The 21,282-nt window shown below is 38.5% G+C and overlaps 1 protein-coding gene across 2 annotated transcripts in view; it reads left to right on the forward strand.

Annotated features, from left to right (window-relative positions):
• Positions 1 to 1,414: 1,414 nt before the first annotated feature.
• LOC144067516 (immunoglobulin superfamily DCC subclass member 3-like) overlaps positions 1,415 to 21,282 on the forward strand; it is a 36,969-nt gene continuing 17,101 nt past the window's right edge. For both annotated transcript variants that reach the window (XM_077591334.1, XM_077591335.1), the window contains exons 1-6: positions 1,415 to 1,730; positions 9,946 to 10,251; positions 13,492 to 13,636; positions 14,270 to 14,400; positions 14,506 to 14,643; positions 14,718 to 14,876. In XM_077591334.1, coding sequence (XP_077447460.1) covers positions 1,682 to 1,730; positions 9,946 to 10,251; positions 13,492 to 13,636; positions 14,270 to 14,400; positions 14,506 to 14,643; positions 14,718 to 14,876 — 928 coding nt within the window. In that variant the 5' untranslated portion in view covers positions 1,415 to 1,681. The remainder of the gene's footprint in view (positions 1,731 to 9,945; positions 10,252 to 13,491; positions 13,637 to 14,269; positions 14,401 to 14,505; positions 14,644 to 14,717; positions 14,877 to 21,282) is intronic.

Here is a 21,282-nt window from a genome sequence, read left to right on the forward strand (position 1 = left end):
TATGAGATTGATGTGGCAGTTGTTTTTTGAACTTAATGGTGTTATTCGGTGAGCTTATGCAATTGTTTGAATCAGATTACCTCAAATGTTTTGATTATGCGCCGACTAAATTGACAGAGGAAGATGCCATTTCTTTAGAATCATCCTGGATGAGGACGAGTTGGGAGTGATTTTCCTTGCAAGCTGTAGCCAGAATATGTTAATGATGTCTCCCTGTTTTGATTAAAGTGTAATAATAATAAACCTATCACAGTATATGATATTTAGCTTTACCGATGGGACAAAATGTGTCAAGGTGATACAACTAGTAACCAATAGGATAGGAAGGGGGAGATAGACCATAGTAGGATGTAGCAAGGCTGACAGAATTAGTGATCAACATCATACTTTTTGACTGTGTAATCACAAACCCTGGCACCAAGAACTGTGTAGTAATTCTTGAAGAGAAATATTTATATTTGAGTATTTTACGTGTACATCGCTGAAATTTCCAAGCGTCCTTCAATTCCAAAATGACCTTTATTCCTTTAGACCAGGGGTGGGCAAACTTTTTGACTTGCGGGCCAGAATGGATACTAAAATTTGACAGAGGGGCCGGGCCAGGAGCATTTGGACACGCAATGTAATTGATCAAACCTGGGGATGGAAATATAAGAAAAAAGACAATTGAAGGTGAAAATTTATTTTCAAATTTACTTTCAACATTAAGAACATATCATTATTCAACAAAAGAAAGCACTTTTTTAAATTGAGAGTGATGAGCGGCATGTTAATTAAGCTACTGTACTGCTGCTGTGCGTACATGTGCAAGTTGCTATTTTTAACACAGTAGAGAAACACATTTCAGTGGGATTTGTGTTGTTGTTCTCCCTTTTTTGCCAGTGCATCAAAATCTGGAGTTAGTTCGTCATCTATCGGGTGAACGAGGGTATTGCAGGGGAAAGGGAATGAGGTCATTGATTTTTACTATAATTTGGACAACGTCGGCGGGCCAGATTAAAAAGCCTAATGGGCCGGATATGGCCCGCGGGCCGCAGTTTGCTGGTTTAGACCTTTGAAAAATGTCAACAACAAAAAAAAAACTTGTGGAAGCTTGCAGTTTCCCAGATCAGCCGTTTTTGGCAATCTGAATAAAAGCTGCTAAAGGTCAAGGGGTTACTGCTGACAGCTGACTGGAGAACTACGTGTCCAGCTCAGGCCACAGCTGGTCCATCAGGCCAAGTCAGAGTGAGTGCCCGGCAGCTCTCGATTGAAATGAATATCAATCATGAATCCCAGGCCGAGTGAGCCACCACCCCTCGAAAACTCCTGTGTTGCTATTGGTCCAGAAGAGACCAACCTGCCATCAGCCGGAGAAAGACGCTGCATCATTGTCCGGTCAGCGGCAACAATGAAGCTGAATAACTAATGAGCCTGACGCAGGCTGAGGTGTCATCCTCTCACTATTCTCAGAGTGGCTTTCGAGATGACCAGCAGCCTTCAGCGAGACCGAGAATACAAAAGTATAGACATGCTCTAGTCATATCAGCAGACTTTTTTTTTAGCTTTCTAACCAAAGAATAAATAGTATAGCTATAAGAAGAGTTTTCATTTGGATTACCGATTCCTACTCGTTTGATTTTGAAGACTTTTGATAACCAGAAGCTTTAACATCACAGAAATTGGAGTGAAGCCCGTCAAAATGAAACCAAGAATATTGCTGACTGTCTTGACAGCTTTGCTATGTTTAGGTAAGTTTTGCCTTGGGAAGTGTTGTTAAATTTGCTGGAACATTAAGAATTGGGGTTCTCTGTTATGACATTTGATGCATACTTTAATCAATGGTTCAAATTAATGCTAAGTTTGAACTTATTTTCATTCACATATTACATATATTCGACTTTTTCGCCTATTATTTACATGACAAATATTATCAACAAATTCTCTGCTCAATTCATTACATTACAATTGACCAGCAGATCAAGCCAATTTCGATTAAAATATATTTGGATCCCCTTTTCTTCTCTCATTGACAGACTGAATTAGGCCTTTTACACAAGTAATCATATTTTGTAATACAACTAGTATATTGATATTTTGTACCTCATCATGGGACAACAGTCTTATGATTGGAAAAGGTGAATTGAAAAATTGAATTTAACTAATGTCAATTTGAGTAATTTTTAAAAGTATTTTCTTCCAATTACATTGATCAGCAAAGTTAAAAAAAAAATTATGTACAAGATTTTTGTGTCTAGTTAAAATGAGGTGCACAGATCATTTGAATTCCATCTTGGTATGGAATACATGATGGACATTAAGGGGATTAAATCTGTAAAGTAAATTAAAAGACCGACTAATTGCACACTATTCTGAGATTATATATAGAAGACTTACATCCTGGATTCTCAGAGTTGGGTTTAGTACTGTAGTTGTCCATAAATTCCGCTCCATGATGGAGAAGTACAAGGAGTTCGGTCAAGCACCTGAAAGTCTTATCCACAAATCAGTAACCCAAGTGATCGTTAAGAAAGAAAAATTAAGACACAAACAATATCATTCATTCATTTTACGAACTGCTTATCCTCACAAGGGTCACAGGGGGTGCTAGATCCTATCCCAGCTAACTATGGGCGCCAGGCGAGTAACAAACATCCTGAGTCGGTGGCCAGCCAATCGCAGGGCACAAGGAGATGGAGAACCATTCATGCTCATTCATACCTAAAGGCAACTTAGAGTGTTCAACCAGCCTACCCTGCTTGTTTTTGAGATGTGTGAGTACCCAGAGAAAACCCATGCAAGCCCGGGGAGAACATCCAAACTCCACAGAGTGAGGACCGACTTGGGATCGAACCCTTGCCCCTAGAGTTGTGTGGCCGATGTGCTAACTACTCGGCCACAAAAAATACAGATGAAGTTTAATTTGTTTAGATATCACATTATGAAATCAGTGTTTAGACTTTAGTGGAAACCATACAATTTGACTGACCCAAAATGTTAGAAACATCTCATTTATTGAGCCCTCCCTCATATAATATGAATTTCTCTCTCAACACACTAATTTGCATCAAAGATTTTAATGTTATTTTGATTATTTTTTCCTGTCATAGCATCCCAAATCTCCCCCCAGATTGAAAAGATTTGCATTAAATGTCTATAGGGGTGCTGTGCAGACGGTGTGGGAGGCTGCCTTTAGCTCGTACCACAATGAAAGGTTCAAGTCAATAACCTTTGACCTGTGCAGGAGGGGGTAGGGCCTTGGCCTGACCAGAGGTACAGCCTGTGAGGGGGGCTCACCATGGGCACAATAGGCTGCCCTTTTCCTCTGTGTTGGCTGACCCGACCATCACGTCCTCATCTCCATAAGACTACCATCAGTCTGTGCTGAGATTGAGACCTTATTAAACATGAGTGTGGAGGTAATCTGCCTTTAGCTGCCCATGGCTTTTGCCACTGCACCTCCTCCTCCCCTATGAGGGATCTCACACTGGGTCCTTGGTAGAGTAAACTTGCAGAAACACCCTTGATTTAATCCACAGTGGGGAGACAATGTCATGACTTAAAACCCTAAATCTTAACATCTCTATCAATTAAACCAAGTAAAAGTTGTGGTTTTGACTGTGAATTTTATCCAAATGTCCCTGTATGAAACCACTATTCCCAACCTGCTTTGTGACTTTTTAGTGGTTTGGAAAAAGTTGTTAGATGATGATTGATGGACTTTGCCTATTTCTTTCATCCCTTCAGCTCGTTGTTGTCGTCCCATTATGTCAATTTCCAAAATCAAAGATGAATATGAATATATATGACTATATAAATCAATATACTGTATATGATACCTTGGTATAAGTGCATTGTAAGCTCTTTATGACTACCTTTACTGATGTGTCAAAGGGATACAACTAGTAACCAGTAGAACAGGAAGGGGGGATTCACTACTACAGTAATCCCTCAAATATCACGGTTAATGTAGACCAGACATGCCCGCGATAATCGAAAAAATTGAGATTCTTTTTTTTAAAGTTCATAAAAATGTGAAAATCCACACTGGAAGTCACTCTTGCTACTAGGACTCAGTACTAGAGTTAAAAAAACATTTTTTCCAAATAATTAATAGCAGAAAAAAATCACTAAGTAGTGAATTCGCGATAAATGAAGTTGCGATAATCGAGGGATTACTGTATTCACAATCTTCTTTGTGACTCTTTAGGGAAGGTTTTGAAAAAGTTGTTAGACGATGGACCTATTTCATTCATCCATTCAACCCATTATGTCAAATTCCAATATCATTTTCTGAACCGCTTTATCCTCATTAGGGTCGCGAGGGGTGCTGGAGCCTATCCCAGCAGACTCCGGGCCAGAGGCAGGGAACACCCTGAATTGGTGGCCAGCCAATCACAGGGCACAAGGAGACGAACAACCATGCACACTCAATTTAGAGTGTCCAATCAGCCTACTATGCATGTTTTTGGAATGTGGGAGGAAACCGGAGTACCCGGAGGAAACCTACGCAGGAGAACATGGTAGACCATAGTAGGATGTGGCAAGACTGACAGAATTATTGATCAATATCATACTTTTTGACTGTGTAATCAAAAATCCTGGCACCAAGAACTGTGTAGTAATTCTTGAAGAAATGAAGTGAGCAAATACTTAACTAATTAAAACTAGAAGAAGAATAAGCCCCTTCTGTTTCACAAAAAGCTGTTCCATATTCATCCCCATTGCTGGTGTACTGGTTTACCGCTTTCTTTGGGACAGGCATTTATTAAAATGCAGTTCAGGTGGACCAGGAAGCAGGCCATGATCCTCACCTAAAATTGATAATGTAGGTAAAATTTGAACTAAGTTTCAGAATGCTTAGAGTACTATTTTCAATAACATTGAAAGACACTGATCTTGACCTCCACCTAAATGGTTATGAATGGGGCTGGCGAAAAGATCCGTGACCGACCCCCCACTGTAGCAACAATCGCATTAAGCATGTTTGCATAACACAGTGGAAAGGGCCTCACAGCAACAAGAGTTTAACTCCGATCAAGTGAAAAAAGAAAGAAGCCCTGAGGTGATGGATTTCATGCCTATTCATCCTTTCAGGTCTTTTTTTAAACTCCAACTCAAACTAAAAAAGTCATCAAAGCAATATGTCGTAGATAGTCAGGGAGAACATTATACTATCTCATTTGTTTAAATTCAAATGTTGCACCTGAAATGTTTAGCCCAATCTAGGTTTTGAAAAAGTAAACTCAAATTCAGTCAAAAATTTCAGCATTTAATATTGGATTGGATAGGATAACTTTATTCCCGTATTCAGGAAATTTTATTGTCACAGTAGCAAGAGGGAGAGAATAGCCATACAGGAAAATACATTTTAGACATAAATAAATAGGTAATAAATAAGTAAATAAATAAATAAATACGCGTGTTGCTGATATATATGTATATATATATATATATATATATATATATATATATATATATATATATATATATATATATATATATATATATATATATATATATATATATACATACATATATATATACCTATACATACATATATATACCTATACATACATATATACCTGTACATACATATATATACCTATACATACATATATACCTATACATACATATATATGAATATACATATACATATATACACATAGATGTACATGTATACATACGGGTGGTCTTAACATTCAGCCATATTTGTATATATATATATATATATATATATATATATATATATATATATATATATATATATATATATATATATACATATATATATATATATATATATACATACATATATCTATACACCTATACATACATATATATACCTATACATATATATACACCTCTACATTCATATATATATACCTATACATACATATATACACCTATACATACATATATACACCTATACATTCATATATATACCTATACATACATATATACACCTATACATACATATATACACCTATACATACATATATATACCTATACATACATACGTATATATAAATATACATATATATACACATAGATGTACATGTATACATACGGGTGGTCTTAACATTCAGCCATATTTGTCCACACTACTCATTTCTCTTTTTTGTATGGCGTGGTGGTCAAATGTATGAAGTTCAGGGGCAACAGTGGGACAAACAATAGCAGATGAATGCTCGGGGGGTACCTCTGGCTGGACACAAACTCCCCCCATTCTATGCATCCATCCTCCTTGCTTCTGACTCTCTCATGACCCCTGAGGGGCTCGGGGTTAGAGGCACAGGGTGCTAGCGTGGGGGTTGCTGGACAACCCCCTCTCTTAATAAAATCTCATTATTAGTCCTTGCTCGATATTGAAAATGGCCTGATCGTAAGGCTATGCACCCATTTGCTGCGCAATATTTGAGTTGAAGCTTCAATCTGGAAAGCAACAATCAATGCTAATGCGCAAAGGCACAAATCTCAGCTGGCAGTTTACTTGGTTCTTCTTTGCAATCAATGCAAGCTAATATAACAGTTCAGTAAATGCTCCATTAAACCAAAATAGCCACTGCACCACATTTTTGTTGACAAGCAAATCATTCATTAAGCGGTACTTTAAGCATGTCTAAATCAATCAGATTGATTAATGGATACTTCATTCTATTCAACATCCTGTCTAGTATTTTTAAAACTTTGCATATTGTTCTCTAAAATTGTGCGTTTTTTACAACAATCACAGTCTTTAATATTTCCTTGTCAATATATTGGTTACTTTATTAAGATGTAAGTTAGAAGCAATGTTCCCTCTAAGCTGCGCGCATGCGCAATTGCGCACTACTCTCGTCTTCTCTGCGCACAGCAAATCATATGGAGCGCACAAAATAAAATTCCATTTTTTTTTAGCTGTGAGGCCGATGCGCGAACCACTCATCCGCCGGGCCGCCCATTCATAGATATTAATCATTACATTTTATTATTACTAAATCATTTATGTGTAGTAGACATACACCTTCTTATGGCAGGTGTGTGCCCATAGCGAGCAATGATGATGTTGCTCACACCGGTACTCAGTGTGCTCAGGGAGGTTGTCTTTCTGTCCAGACAAACTAAAAATTAGAGGGAACATTGGTTAGAAGAGCAAAATAATGAGCCCAACTTTTATATGTGGCAATGCAGTTTCACAACTCTGATCATGGCAGTACAATTATTGCTGAATTACAGCCCAAGCACCATCTTTGTAAATTTGGGTAGCCTTTTAAAATAGTTATTGAATTTTCTGTGTTCACTCCAAATGTTAATTCTGTTCTTAACATTGTCATTCAGGTTAGGAGTAGACATTTCAATTAGAAAACTATTTGTTTTAAATAAATAAATAATAATAAAAACTGTGTATTGAGATCTAAAATCTCTTGTTCAAAACCAACCTGATGGAGAGGCTGCAAAAATGTTATAGTGTACAGGACAACAACATTCGTACTGTAAATAATTGAGATAAATAAAATTATATTTACAAAATAATATATCAGCATTTAAAGAAGATAAAAATATAATGCCCTAAAGTTCTTTTGGTTCCTAGAAGTTCAATGACACTCATTGCAAATCCTTTAATAACGTCATTGATGTAAATATCACTCAAAATCTCTCATCTCATCTCATTTTCTGAACCGCTTTATCCTCATTAGGGTCGTGGGCACTCAAAATCTCTGCACCAAATATTATTTTATATCTTTTCAACCTCCCAGGTTGCAACGCCATGTGTTCGATAAGCCAGAAAATGCAATGCATGTCACCCCTTGGGAGTCCTGAATTTCATTATAAACACAGGGCAAGGAAGATCAGCTGGGTGGTTATTCTGGGGGCTATATCAGGTCATTCAGAGACAGCTGAGCGGCACACCCACAATCCTACTACATCTGCTGTATGGGAGATTTCTCATTAGAGGGAGTGGGCAGATGCTCGTGTCAGGATGTGACACATTATTCAAAGCAATGGCGTAGGTCTCAAAGAGAGGAGCAAGATGTTGCAAAATACATTTCTAACCAAAAGGATCCCTCTCATGGCAAAATGTTCAATTTCAAGCTGGGCCTATGATTTCTATTCATTTGTTTTTGCTCTCATGGTGACCTCAACTTCCAGAATTGACAGAGGTCATTTATTAGTGATACTGAAAATGAAGACTTTAATGGATTTGGTTGTGATTTGGAGTGTGCAGATTTCATTGAAAAAAAGCACGGATAACAGTGAATTATTTTTTTTCTGCTGGCAACCCTCGCAGGTCAAATGGATTGGTTGTCTACCAGTGGCAAAATCATTTTAACTTACTGTAGAATTATGAAAAGAACCCCATAATTGAAGGTTAATCATCATCAATGAAACTGAAAGAGTTAAATGCATGGACCAGGGTAAAGGGTCCACATAGGTGAAATCAATGAGACAATGACATGGACAAGACTCACTGTGGGACAACTAAAATGAAAACAAGCTAAGCAAAAACAGGACACTATGTTTAAGGAAAACCATATATTACATGATGTTTAGATATTCTTCACTTTTAGGGAGTTCTTATAGAATTGAAGGATTGCTTTTTTTAGAAGGAGCTTATTTGTCATTGGATCATTCAGGTTAATCAGGGTTTTGTTTTGTCTTTCTTGCCTTTTTTGGCATTTAGATCACGGCATGGCATGATTTTACTGGCAACTCTGGGTCAAGGAACCTTTTTGTTGTGCTTAACCGCTAAATAAATACTGAAAATGTAATTTGACCATATGCTTTAGGGAAGAGCGATTTTGTTGTTGTTGATATAGTAATTAAATGTGGTTCAATAATGCTCGAATCTCAAATACTGAAAGGATTTTTTTTAAAGTCACAGTTGGAAGAATGTTCTTCTTAACGACCAGAAGACTGAAATCAATCCAGATTCAAGTTCATCTGCAACTTGCTTTGTCTCGAATGTGGGAACTGATGCCGTCTGGACGACATTGAAAGTTTAGGGAGGGGTGCCTTCGGCTGGACAAATTCAAGGCTTTATAGTGACGTTGATCGGTCATTGTGCCGGTTCAAGTGCAGACGGCAATTGTTCCAGCATCGCAGCTGGGAAGGCGAAAGCTGGTGTTTTGCATATGAGTTCATTAACACATTAAGTCTGAGAGAAAACAGAGAAGACTAGCTGGTGTCGCCAAGGTCACGAGGAGAGGGCACAAGGGTGTGATGGAGGAGATCTGGTGGCATGGGAAAGTCACCTCGGAGATGGATCTATAAGGATGGAGAAAGATGGGAGGGGTAGAGGCGATGCATAAGAAGGGGCAGATGGTGCCCTTTGGGTGCATGGTAGTTGACTGAGTTTTACAGAGGTTACTGGGGGTTGGGTGCAAATAACCATAGTCACAACACCATTGTCGCAGTAGGCCCCTTGTTGTATAGACCTTCTCCTAAACTTGACCCCTGCAACCCGAGCCAATGTTCTCTCCTCGGTTTTAAGCATTGTTGTGCTCCTCTCTGGATGGATGCTTTACTGGCATTCTGCCTCTATTGTCGCTCACCTTCGTAAAAGTGATAAATGCAGCAAATCATCAATCAAAGGAGAAAAAAACATTTAATTACATGATTTATTTGATGCTTACAACATTTGGCGTAAGTTCAGTCAGAAAAGTTACCATTCTGTACAATTGAAATCCAGCTATTTCTCCCACTGTTTTTTATGTTGCATGAGGTAAAGTGAGACATTCAGTCAAAGCTAACTATTTTATAAAAAATTGACAACGAAAATTGAAAAGAGGACATTTTGCCTACCCATTCTCTTATTATTTGATGTCAACTATCTGCTCCTATGATGATAAATAGGTTGTGACCACAGGGTTGCGCACATGTTATGTTCCACATATTCCACAAGTAATAATTAGACTAATAATGACTGTACATGGACTACTAGTCCGACTTTCATCCCTCATATTCTGTGTTTCTATTTCCCAGGTACCTGCTTGGCCTCAGAGCTGTCTTTTCTAGAGGAGCCCCAAGATGTGATTGCAGTCAGGGATCGCTCACTCATGTTGGACTGCAGCGTTCAGGGCGAGGAACCCATCCAGATCACGTGGCGCAAGAACGGGGTGCCTTTGGCCGCCACTCCACGGATTCAGGTGCTGGCAAATGGCACCCTGTTGATCCATAGCTTCCAGAAACGAAAAGAAGGCAGTGACGCCGATATAGGAGAGTACGACTGCGCTGTTCAGAATCGCTATGGCATGCTGGTCAGCCGCAAGGCCAAAGTCCTCTTGGCATGTAAGTGGACCACAGTTTTAACAAATGAGGAAAGATGGGGATTGAACCATATTTGGTATACTTAATCATTTTCCTGTTATGAATCAAGAGTACTGCAGGTTTCAGGCCTAATTAATCAGAGTCATCAAAAGTGTATTGAGTATCTTGTTAATGTAAATTGAGGCAAATCCATGTGAATTAGAGGTGAACATATGTACGTTTGTTATAGGTGACATCTCCTGTTACTTTTGATACTCATACTCAGTCTCAGCTCAAAAAGTGAGAAATCTACTGAAAGTCAACTGTTACGTTTTTGGCGACGTCAAGCGTGGAACGTCGAGTTGGACCCAAATGCAGGGAAGCAGGCAATGGATGAGTGCGCTTGAGTCCTCTAAAGGACATAGCAATAAATAACAAAATCAAACCTGACATGGAAGACATGGGGAAACAAGAAACATGGAACAGGGCATGGCAACTTGGCATGAAGCAAAACAAAGAAGATGATCCGAAAATGACTAACAAACACATGGGGTTCAAATAGACAGACAAGGGTTGATTACAAAGTACACGCAGCTGGTTACAAGAGGTGGGGAACAATGTTCCCTCTAAGCTGCGCGCGTGTGTAATTGCGCACTATTCTCGTCTTCTCTGCACACAGCAAATCATATGGAGCGCACAAAATAAAATCCCTTTTTTTTTTAGCTGTGAGGCCGACGCGCGAACCACTCATCCGCCGGGCCGCCCATTCATATATATTAATCATTACATTTTATTTTTATTAAATCATTTATGTGTAGTAGACATGCACCTGCTTATGGCAGGTGTGATACTGGTGTGTTCCCATAGCGAGCAATGATGATGTTGCTCACACCGGTACTCAGTGTGCCCAGGGAGGTTGTCTTTCTGCCCAGACAAACAAAACATTAGAGGGAACATTGGTAGGGAAGCCTAGAGGGACATGGCAGGCAAAAAGCAAACAAACAAACCAAAACCTCAACTAACCCTAACAGTCACCATATGTTAGCTTTATCTTTGTCAAAATAGTATTTGGTTTTTATTATAAACATACCTGTCAACCTCGGCCAATTGCTCCCCTTAGTAATGATGGCAATTGTCCAATAAACCAGATATTTACTAACATAGGGCACACTTAAAAGTCTAAAAATTTCCCCAAAGTGGACGTGGTGGCCAATCAGTCGCTGTTCCTTTTATATGCGCTAAATCCAAGATACTGTAGATGTCACTGTATTATGCTGAAAGCTTGACTGACAGACGATCCAGATTAGAATGTTAATGGGTAAAATGAGATCGGTTTTACAAAAAAATTACTTTTTAAAAATATTCTTTTTACCCGTACAAAAGTTGTTATACGGCGTACACACTTTGAAATGATCAAAAAATGTGTGAAATACGGGAAAAATTTAAGAGTTGACAGGTATGTATAAATGATGCCATATATGGTGAAACTTTCTCCATCGTACCTGGCAAACTGAACACCCCTCTTATTCTTCATGAAGCAAGGAAAGTAAAACTCATTAATTACTGGCGCATGACGTGTAACATGACTCACTACTGTTCCTTGATGGAGTATTGAACCTTGTCCTCCATGCACACACTGACCACCACTTGGGTCACACCAATAAAAGCAGGGGTTTATGGGTTATTTAGGAGGGTCATAGCCAATGTTCCCTCTAATTTTTTGTTTGTCTGGGCAGAAAGACAACCTCCCTGAGCACACTGAGTACCGGTGTGAGCAACATCATCATTGCTCGCTATGGGCACACACTAGTATCACACCTGCCATAAGCAGGTGCATGTCCACTACACATAAATGATTTAGTAATAATAAAATGTAATGATTAATATCTATGAATGGGCGGCCCGGCGGATGAGTGGTTCACGCGTCGGCCTCACAGCTAAAAAAATAAATAAAATAAATAAATAATTAAAAAAAAAATCATAATTGGGATTTTATTTTGTGCGCTCCATATGATTTGCTGTGCGCAGAGAAGACGAGAGTAGTGCGCAATTACGCATGCGCGCAGCTTAGAGGGAACATTGGTCATAGTTATCTTGTCTTACCTTAACGCAATGAGTCTCCATAGCAAATACTATGTAATTTTCTGCCAGCCTTATCCACACTCATATCGATTACAGCAGGGGTCAGGAACGTTTTTGACAGTGAGAGCCATAAACAATTCATATTTTCATATGTTGTTGTGCCTTGAGAGCCATTCTCACAATTTAAAAGATAGAAGAAAAAGGGTTAGGGTTAGGAAAATTGTTCCTTTTTTAGTCATTTCACCACTTTTAAAGTACAAAAAGTCTTTAAATTCTTTTGACAACGAGCTGTTGCTAATCAATGAGAGTATGCATGCAAAGGGGTCTAATGAAAAAAATAAAGATGATTAAAGCGGTACACGGTCGATTGGTCGCCAGTCCTTTGGTCGGCCATCTTTTGGTTGCCGGTCTTTTGGTCGCCCGGTAGGTAAGTGATAATTACCATTTAAATCGTTGCTCAAATTCCCTAAATACAAACTGCGAATTACTATTTCGTCATACTTAATGCCCTAGTAATTATTAGGCTAAAGAAAAACTCCAAATTTCCCGGACTTTTATTGTTTTTTGTTGGAGAACTTGTTAAGACCCTGACTGACATAGCTTCTTAAAGGGACAACGCATGTACATACAAACTCTTATACACTCACACGTCGGCTCAGTAAAACTGCTCATGGCCATTGTTGGCTTTTATTGATGCGTAGACCGTGTTGTTGTACCTTGTTTTGTCGCCGGTCTTTTGGTCGCCCGTTGTCGCGGTTGGGGCGACCAAAAGACTGCGACCAAAAGACCGGCGACCAAAAGACGGCGACCAAAAGACCGGCGACCAATCGACCGCACACGATTAAGGCGGCGCAAGTAGCGTCGGTGCTACACGGTGCCGACGTGACACTCCTATTGGTGCGTTCGGGACTCAGCTCTCTCACCAGCGGTTTCCATATTTTACATCATAGTTTAGGGGAGAGCCACCTGTGGCTCCCGAGCCATTGGTTCACTACCTCAGATTATGGCATCAAATCATAAGGAACCGTTTATTGGAGTCAAGAAAGTTGAAAGATTATTTGGGAAATTATAGACATTAACTGAACACTAATTAATCTTTCTCACTACTCCATGACAGCCACAATATTTTAAGGTTGACATGAATGAATGTACAATTTGAATTTTTCTACCCGAAATGCTGATCTGTGCCCTCTTTCTCAGCGCTTCCGAAGTTCCACACACACCCAATGTCCATGGCAGTGGATGAGGGAGGAGTTGCACGATTCCAGTGTCAGATCAATGGAATTCCTGAGGCCAACATCACCTGGGAGAAAGACAAAATGCCACTGAGCACCATTGACAGCAGGTACAGGACAGTGTAGGATGGGTAGCGATTCGTTAGTATATTTGTCATTTTCTGAAATTTTAATCAGTGTGAGGACTCACCATTTGGAAAGATCAAGCTATTATTCAGTTTGCTATGTAGTGTAGAATAGAAAGGGGGCTCAGCTCATCTTTTACGCCAACCATATTATAGAAAAGGGTGTTCGGTCAATCAATGACATTTCCCGAATACGGGATGAATAAAGTTATCCAATCCAATCCAATAGTCCTGAAAAAAATTAAATGTCCTCGAAAACAGCTGTAGGGGGGAAGTGTCCTCGAGCTTGCTCGGACCCAACTTAAAATATAGCCCAAATTAAAATATAGCTCCTATTACCTATTAATGATTAATGAACATATAATAACATCCCAGAATAACCCCAACAGTTGGCCACCGATTCACGGTGTCCCCCGCCTCTGGCCTGGAGTCAGCTGGGATAGGCTCCAGCACCCCCTGCGACCCTAATGAAGATAAAGCGGTTCAGAAAATGAGATGAGAGATTAGATAAGGTGACAACATTTGGAAGAAACAACCAACAAATCCTCCATATGGATGAAGGCAAAATGATCCTGTTTGGGATGCAGTCTTATTTACTACTTCTGTTCTCACATCCAGATACACTCTTTTACCAATGGGGATCCTTCAGGTGACGGGTGTAAGACACGCTGATGTTGGGGTCTTCCGTTGTGTGGCCACCAACATTGCAAACACTAGGTATAGCCATGAGGCTATTCTCAACGTGACTGGTAGGTGGTTGCACATACACAAATATAATATGTAATAATGCAGTTTAATATTTGCTCTCTCAAAGTTGGTTAAACATGGACTTGGATCATTTGCCTTGCCTTTAGGTGGAGCTACAAGAATGTACAAGGAGCCAGTCATCTTGTCAGGACCCCAGAATCTAACCATCACTGTCCATCAGACCGCTATCTTGGAGTGCATTGCCACAGGAAACCCAAAGCCTATTGTATCCTGGAGCAGACTCGGTAGGTATTGCTGCAACACTGAAGTATTCATGTGGGGTTTTTAAAAATCATATTTCTATATTTCTTTCAATCAGATGGCCGCTCAATTGGAGTGGAAGGAATCCAGGTTCTTGGAACTGGGAACCTGATGATCTCAGATGTTTCTCTGCAACACTCTGGTGTGTATGTGTGCGCTGCCAACCGTCCAGGCACCAGGATGAGGCGTACAGCCCTTGGCAGACTTGTGGTACAAGGTCAGGCCAACTTTATAATTATCGCTACTGTACCAGAGTTTTTATTGTGGTCCAAAAATCTCACTCAAAATAGAAATGGGAATTTCATTTGAAATGCTTGTATCATCAGAAAATGATACATGGTATAACATATAATACTGTAAAGACTATAAGACACTGTTTTCACAGCCATTAATATTAATGAATAACCTTTAATAGCTTTTAAACTGACTTTCATGTTGTTTTCAATTGCATTTTTATTAATATTGTACTTCCAAAAAGTTTTTATTGGTCTCTGGTCATACAAAATTGACCCCAAACTCATACTCCAGTGCGAATTATGTTTGTTTCCCTATTTAAATTCCATCTTTTGTCTAGTGTGACTTATGTTAAAGTGTTATTTATAGGTCAAAAAATAGTGTATTCTCTTGAAAAAACAAAATACATATGAAGGCATCATTGAAAATAATGGCCCTTTGGGATACAGTATACATGTGCAGCCATTAATATTTAGATATACCGTATATACTTACAGTTGTGGTCAAAAGTTTACATACACTTGTGAAGATGGCTATAAAACCTTTACTGCAACTACAGCTGCGACACATAAAAAGCATCAATAATAACCTCATACAATTGAAATATTATTTAGGAATATAGCCATATTTTACTTACCAAAAATCATTTTTATATGTACACAAAATCCTCCTTTCTTTCCTCCTTCTTTTCTATCGCCATCAAAGCTAATGCTGAAAGTCGAGCCTGTCCTGTCGTATTTCTGGCATAAGTTTTTATTCGATTTAGTGCTGAAAATGTTCGTTCCCGGTTGTGACAGGCTTGCTTGCTTCGGAGTTGTTCGACCTTTCTTAATGATGTCCAGCTTTTTTTGAAAAGTCCGTCATGAAAATGGCTTTGACAGTAAATCTGCAAACATATCCATTTATTCTCCTCCTTCAGCCATTGCGGGTTGACAAAACCGCTATTAAATCAACACAACAATATATTTGCTTGTGCAGCTCACTCCAGATACAGTTTGTTAGCTCTGGCTAGTCCACTCTATCACTAGCCAATCATAGTTGGTGAAAGCGATGACGTATCCCTACGCCTGTGAGAAGGCCTTGGTGTCGCCAACTCGAAATCTGATTGGTTAAAGCAACAGTTTTATCGACGCTTGTTTTATGCAGCAGTGCCTGCAGAACTGATTGTGAAGGCCTCAAGGCAGATTTCTGACCCTGGCAACAAATAATGGCTGAAATGTGATGGGTAAGATGCTTAAATATGAAAACACATCTGGAAGCAGCACAACCAGGGGAAAAGCAATGAAAGGAAGCTGACAGACAATTTAGAATTATTTAATACGTATTCATGGACAAAACATAATTAACATCAGTCTGTGATTCAGAATTTTTTTTAGTCCAGCAGAGAAGGCCTTGCAGGCTCCACCACTGATATGTGTATATATATATATATATTTTTTTTTTTTTTTTTTTTTTTTCGGGCAATGTTTGCCCGTACGCCATTGACGTTCATCGCTGTCTTTTCCCGGGAAAATCACCCCCTGGCCTGGTTTTAATGTCTGAAAAGCTCCAGTATTTGTATTTAATCATGAAATGCTGCTAGGAAGTGGATTTTACCCCATTTTTGTGCATTAAATTATTGATTATTTATGTGTTGCAGCTGTAGCTGCAGTAGAGGTTTTATAGCCATAAAATACTTTTTGAGGGTTGGATTGATACGTTGAAGGCGCTACCAGAAAATGCACCGCCCGCCACTGATAGATATATATATATATATATATATATATATATATATATATATATATATATATATATATATAGTCAATCAGTTATACAAATTAAAAAACGATCTATGGAAATGTTATACAAATAGTCGAAGTAGTAGTAATTACAATACATATTCAGTCTCATCTTCCACTGCAAGCATATAACCTTTGATGGAGGCTTTGTTAATTGCCTCGAGCATCTGTAGCTAATGTGTGTTCGCACGTGTGTACCACTTGGCCATGTTAATGTGCAGCAGCAGCGAATGAAAAGAAATGAGGGGGTCAATAGCAAAGCTCCACCCTTTTGTCCCACCTTTGCCCCTGACTCCTAAATGGGGGCAGATGTTTCCAACATGAGCTTTGTCAACAACTCCACCCACACAACACACTATCCACATCATTGTATCTCTAAACTTAACATTTGCGAGATGCCAAATGTCATGAGAGATGTACACCGTAACGACATAGAAATTCTAGATATCCAACTAGTTTATTCCATACCTGTCAACCTTGGCCAATTTCTTCCCTTATCAATGATTGCAATTCCCTTTAATAAGCGATTAAAAAAAATGTACAAATGCAACACGGCACATATTTATTCACATAGGGCGCACTTAAAAGTCTAAAACTTTCTCCAAAGTGGACGGGGTGCCCAATAAGTCAGCACTAAATTCAAGATTATTTCGATGTCGCATATCATGCTTAAAGCATGACAATATTAGCAGGTGAAGTTTTCATCTGCTACTAGTGACCGAGATGATCCAAAATGGGTAAAACGAGATCGTTTTTACAAAAAAACGTACTTAAAAAAACATATGCACAAAAGTTTTTATAGGCTTACCAGTGGCGGTCCGTGCATTTTCTCGTAGCGCCTTCAACGGGTAAAATCCACTTCCTAGTAGCATTTAATGATTAAATACAAATACTGGAGCTTTTCAGACATTACAACCGTGCCAGGGGGTGATTTCCCCGGAAAAAGACAGTGATGGATGTCAATGGCGAAATGGCAAAAATTGCACTAAAATGGGATAAAATCCACTTCCTAGCAGCATTTAGTGATTAAATACAAACACTGGAGCTTAAATACAAACTCTGGAGCTTTTCAGATATCAGAACTTGGCCCACAATTGAAATATTATTTAGGAATATATCCATATTTTACTCACCAAAAATCCTTTTTAACTGTACACAATATCCAACCTCCTTTCTTTCTTCCTTCTTTTATATCGCCGTCGAAGCTAATGCTGAAAGTCGAGCCTGTCCTGTCGAATTTCTGGAATAGTCCATCTTGAAAATTGCTTTAAATCAACACAACAATACATTTGCTTGTGCAGCTAGCTCCAGATACAGTTTGGTAGCGAATCATAGTTGGTGAAAGTGATGACGTATCACTACGCCAGCAAAATGACCTTGGTGTCACCAACTTGAAATCTGATTGGTTAAAGCAACAGTCTTATCGACGCTTGTTTAAAGCGGCAGAGCCCGCAGAACTGATTGTGAAGGCCTTGAGGCAGATTTCTGACCCTGGCAACAAATAATGGCTGAAATGTGATTGGTTAAATGCTTCAATATGAAAACACACATCTGGAAGCAGTGCAAGCAGGGGGGAAAGCAATGAAAGGAAGCTAACAGACAATTTGGAATTATTTAATAAGTATTGATGGACAAAATATAATATATGCTTTAGATATTTCTTAGGCCAGCAGAGAAGGCCTTGAAGGCCCTGACGGCCCGCCACTGAGGCGTACACATTTTGAAATGATCAAAAAAACTTGTAAAATACAGGAAAAACGTATAAGTTGATTGGTCAACAGTGAAATAAATCAGTGTCACTGTTTGTGTACGTACATCCTGGGAGTGGTAAAAGATTGTGGAGGGCTCCGACTGATGGTTACTAAGTGCTGATGTCCATATCCTTAACAAACTCACATTTCTGTCATTACCTGTGTTTTAATTGGCAGTGGTGTGTTCGACTCATTAGCAGTTTGCCTCCCAGAGAGATTAGGGCAAAACAAGCTGAAAGGACACAATTATTGAGGATGGTTATTGGCTCAGATCCATTTACTATATTGCTATATCTGCTCTCTTATGTAAGTTAACGTGAGTCTCTAAAAGATAAAAGAACAGATGACATTGTATACGATAGAATATCATGACTGTACATACATAGGACTGTTCTAATTGACAAAGGGTGCCCTTATTTTAGTTGTATCAGAAGCTATATCAAATAATACTACTTCATTTCCCATTAGCAAAAATGGATGCTGCTTTTCGTTTACATAGCCTTAGAACCATGTATTTTCTTCCAGCCAAACAAAAAAGCAATGTGATGATTATATCGTGTGTATTTAAATATAATACAATCCTGAGGGAGTCAAATATCTTATTTAATATTTGACACATGACTGGTCAAAACGAATACTACTCCAACTTCGCAAATCAAAAGTGATTTGTATGTGAGTTGATGTAAAGGCAGTAATAGCTAAACAGCTCTAGCATGGAATATTGTATGCGTTTGAAAATGTTCTTCACATTTTAGAGACAATCTAAGAAAGAATCAGTTACGGTTCTTATCTTTTTCTTATAATTCAGCCTTTCTATCATCACTCTCTTAGTTGACGCAACAATCAATACTTGAGCCCTTGTCAGGCTTTCACAAGTAAAAGAATAGGGAGAAAAGAATTCATCTCTAATGTATTCATTAATGTATTGATCCAGTTTCCACCTCATAGACAATAATGAGCTCTGATTATCTGTTAACATGGCCACCACATTTAAGAGTTAAAAATGGATTATTTAAATGGATCAGCAAATGGGCTAATATTTACTAGGAGCAAAGATAAGCTTTTTAGTCCCAAATAGAATTAAATACATAAATAAAAAATAAATAAACAAATTTTAATTTCCAATGATTTCTCTTTAAACCTACATTTTACCCCTTTATAAAGTATAAATCTATAATTAGTCAAAAATCTTTAAGACCTGGGGTCAAAATATGTGGAATTCACATCTAACCGACAATATGAACATTTACTAGTACATGCATACTTATATGCACTACCCAAAAGTAAGTACATAAGTATTATTACTATTATAAATGTATTTTATCATAATATAATAGTTATTGTATTTTTACTCTATATACTTAAATATCATTCATTCATTCAAGAGAAAATAAAAATAATCTACCAAAAAATTAAAAAAAACAGACACCCTCTTGTTATTCCACCCCAGAAAGATGATTGTTTTATCTTTTAACATTTTTTTATGAAGTTCATAGTATTTAACTCATTGTCTGCAATAGAAATAAATACCATTTGACCTGGGGGGACTGACTGCAAATAACTGCAAATGACTGCAATAGACGCTCAATTTATTTGGACTGGGAGGGATGGCAGCGTCATTTGTTGACAGCTTCCCCCAGTCCAAATGGATAGCATGTCTAGCGTCATCTATGGCAGCTGGTGAGTTAAACAAGTGATCTATAAGGGGTTATAGCACATGTTAAAGTGGCGGCCCGGGGGCCAAATCTGGCCTGCCGCATCATTTTGTGTGGCCCGGGAAAGTAAATCATGAGTGCTGACTTTCTGTTTTAGGATCAAATTAAAATGAAGAGTATAGATGTATATTAAATTTCCTGATTTTCCCCCTTTGAAATCAATAATTGTAATTTTTTAATCCATTTTTTTCTGTGTTTTTAGTTCAAAAATCATTTTGTAAAATTTAAAAATATATTTTTAAAAAGCTAAAATAAACATTGTTTTAGATCTATAAAAAACTGAATTTTTAATCCAGTTCTTTTAATCCATTTATTTTAAAAAATCTAAATATTATATCTAAAATGGTCCGGCCCACGTGAAATCAAGTTGACGTTAAAGCGGCCCGCGAACCAACCCGAGTCTGACACCCTTGGGTTATAGTTCAAGATTTAGAAATGTTTCTGTGTTCAAAATAACAAGTAATCTGGCACTTATGTATATAAAATTTCAAAATAACAAGTCCAAGTTGGGATAGTTTGCCAAAAACGATTCAAGTACAACATAACAGATGTTGGCTTTGTATGAACAAGTGTCCCCCTAAAAGTGAAATCAAGTTCAGGGGGATTCTAGCGAGCAGGTTTAAATTTTCACAGTCTTGACTTCAGCCTATCTGTGTGGGCGCATATCCATGGCCATGGTCAAAGAGAAGGTACAAAGAAAATAAGAAAGCTCAAGACAAAGCAAAGGATGAGGAAATTGTCAATACGGATGGCGCAAATGGATCGATGGGAAGGGGTGTGACTAGCGATCTGTGACCTTTCAACTTTAACCCTGACAGGAGGGCCGAGGGGCATAGAACGGTTGAGTTTAGGGAGGAGGTGCTGGGACGGACATTGAAATGAAAAGAGGAAGGAGGTCTGTTCTTTTAGTTAATTATGGAGGGGTAGAAGATGGATAGCATCCCACAAGGGGGGAGTGGGGTGCTGAGGGTGACCAGGGTGTCACCGCGTTAGGAGGGGATACAAAAGACGGCCAGCCAATTTATAGAATAGTGTTGGAAAAAAAATCCACTCCCTCCTTCTGTCTCTGCCTTCATAACACCCCCTCTATTCTGGTTTTGTCCACAAAGTCTTCTCAAAAAAAGATATGCAGATCTTTTATCATG

Source organism: Stigmatopora argus, chromosome 21 (assembly GCF_051989625.1).
Source record: "Stigmatopora argus isolate UIUO_Sarg chromosome 21, RoL_Sarg_1.0, whole genome shotgun sequence".
In the NCBI taxonomy this organism is placed as follows: Eukaryota; Metazoa; Chordata; class Actinopteri; order Syngnathiformes; family Syngnathidae; genus Stigmatopora; species Stigmatopora argus.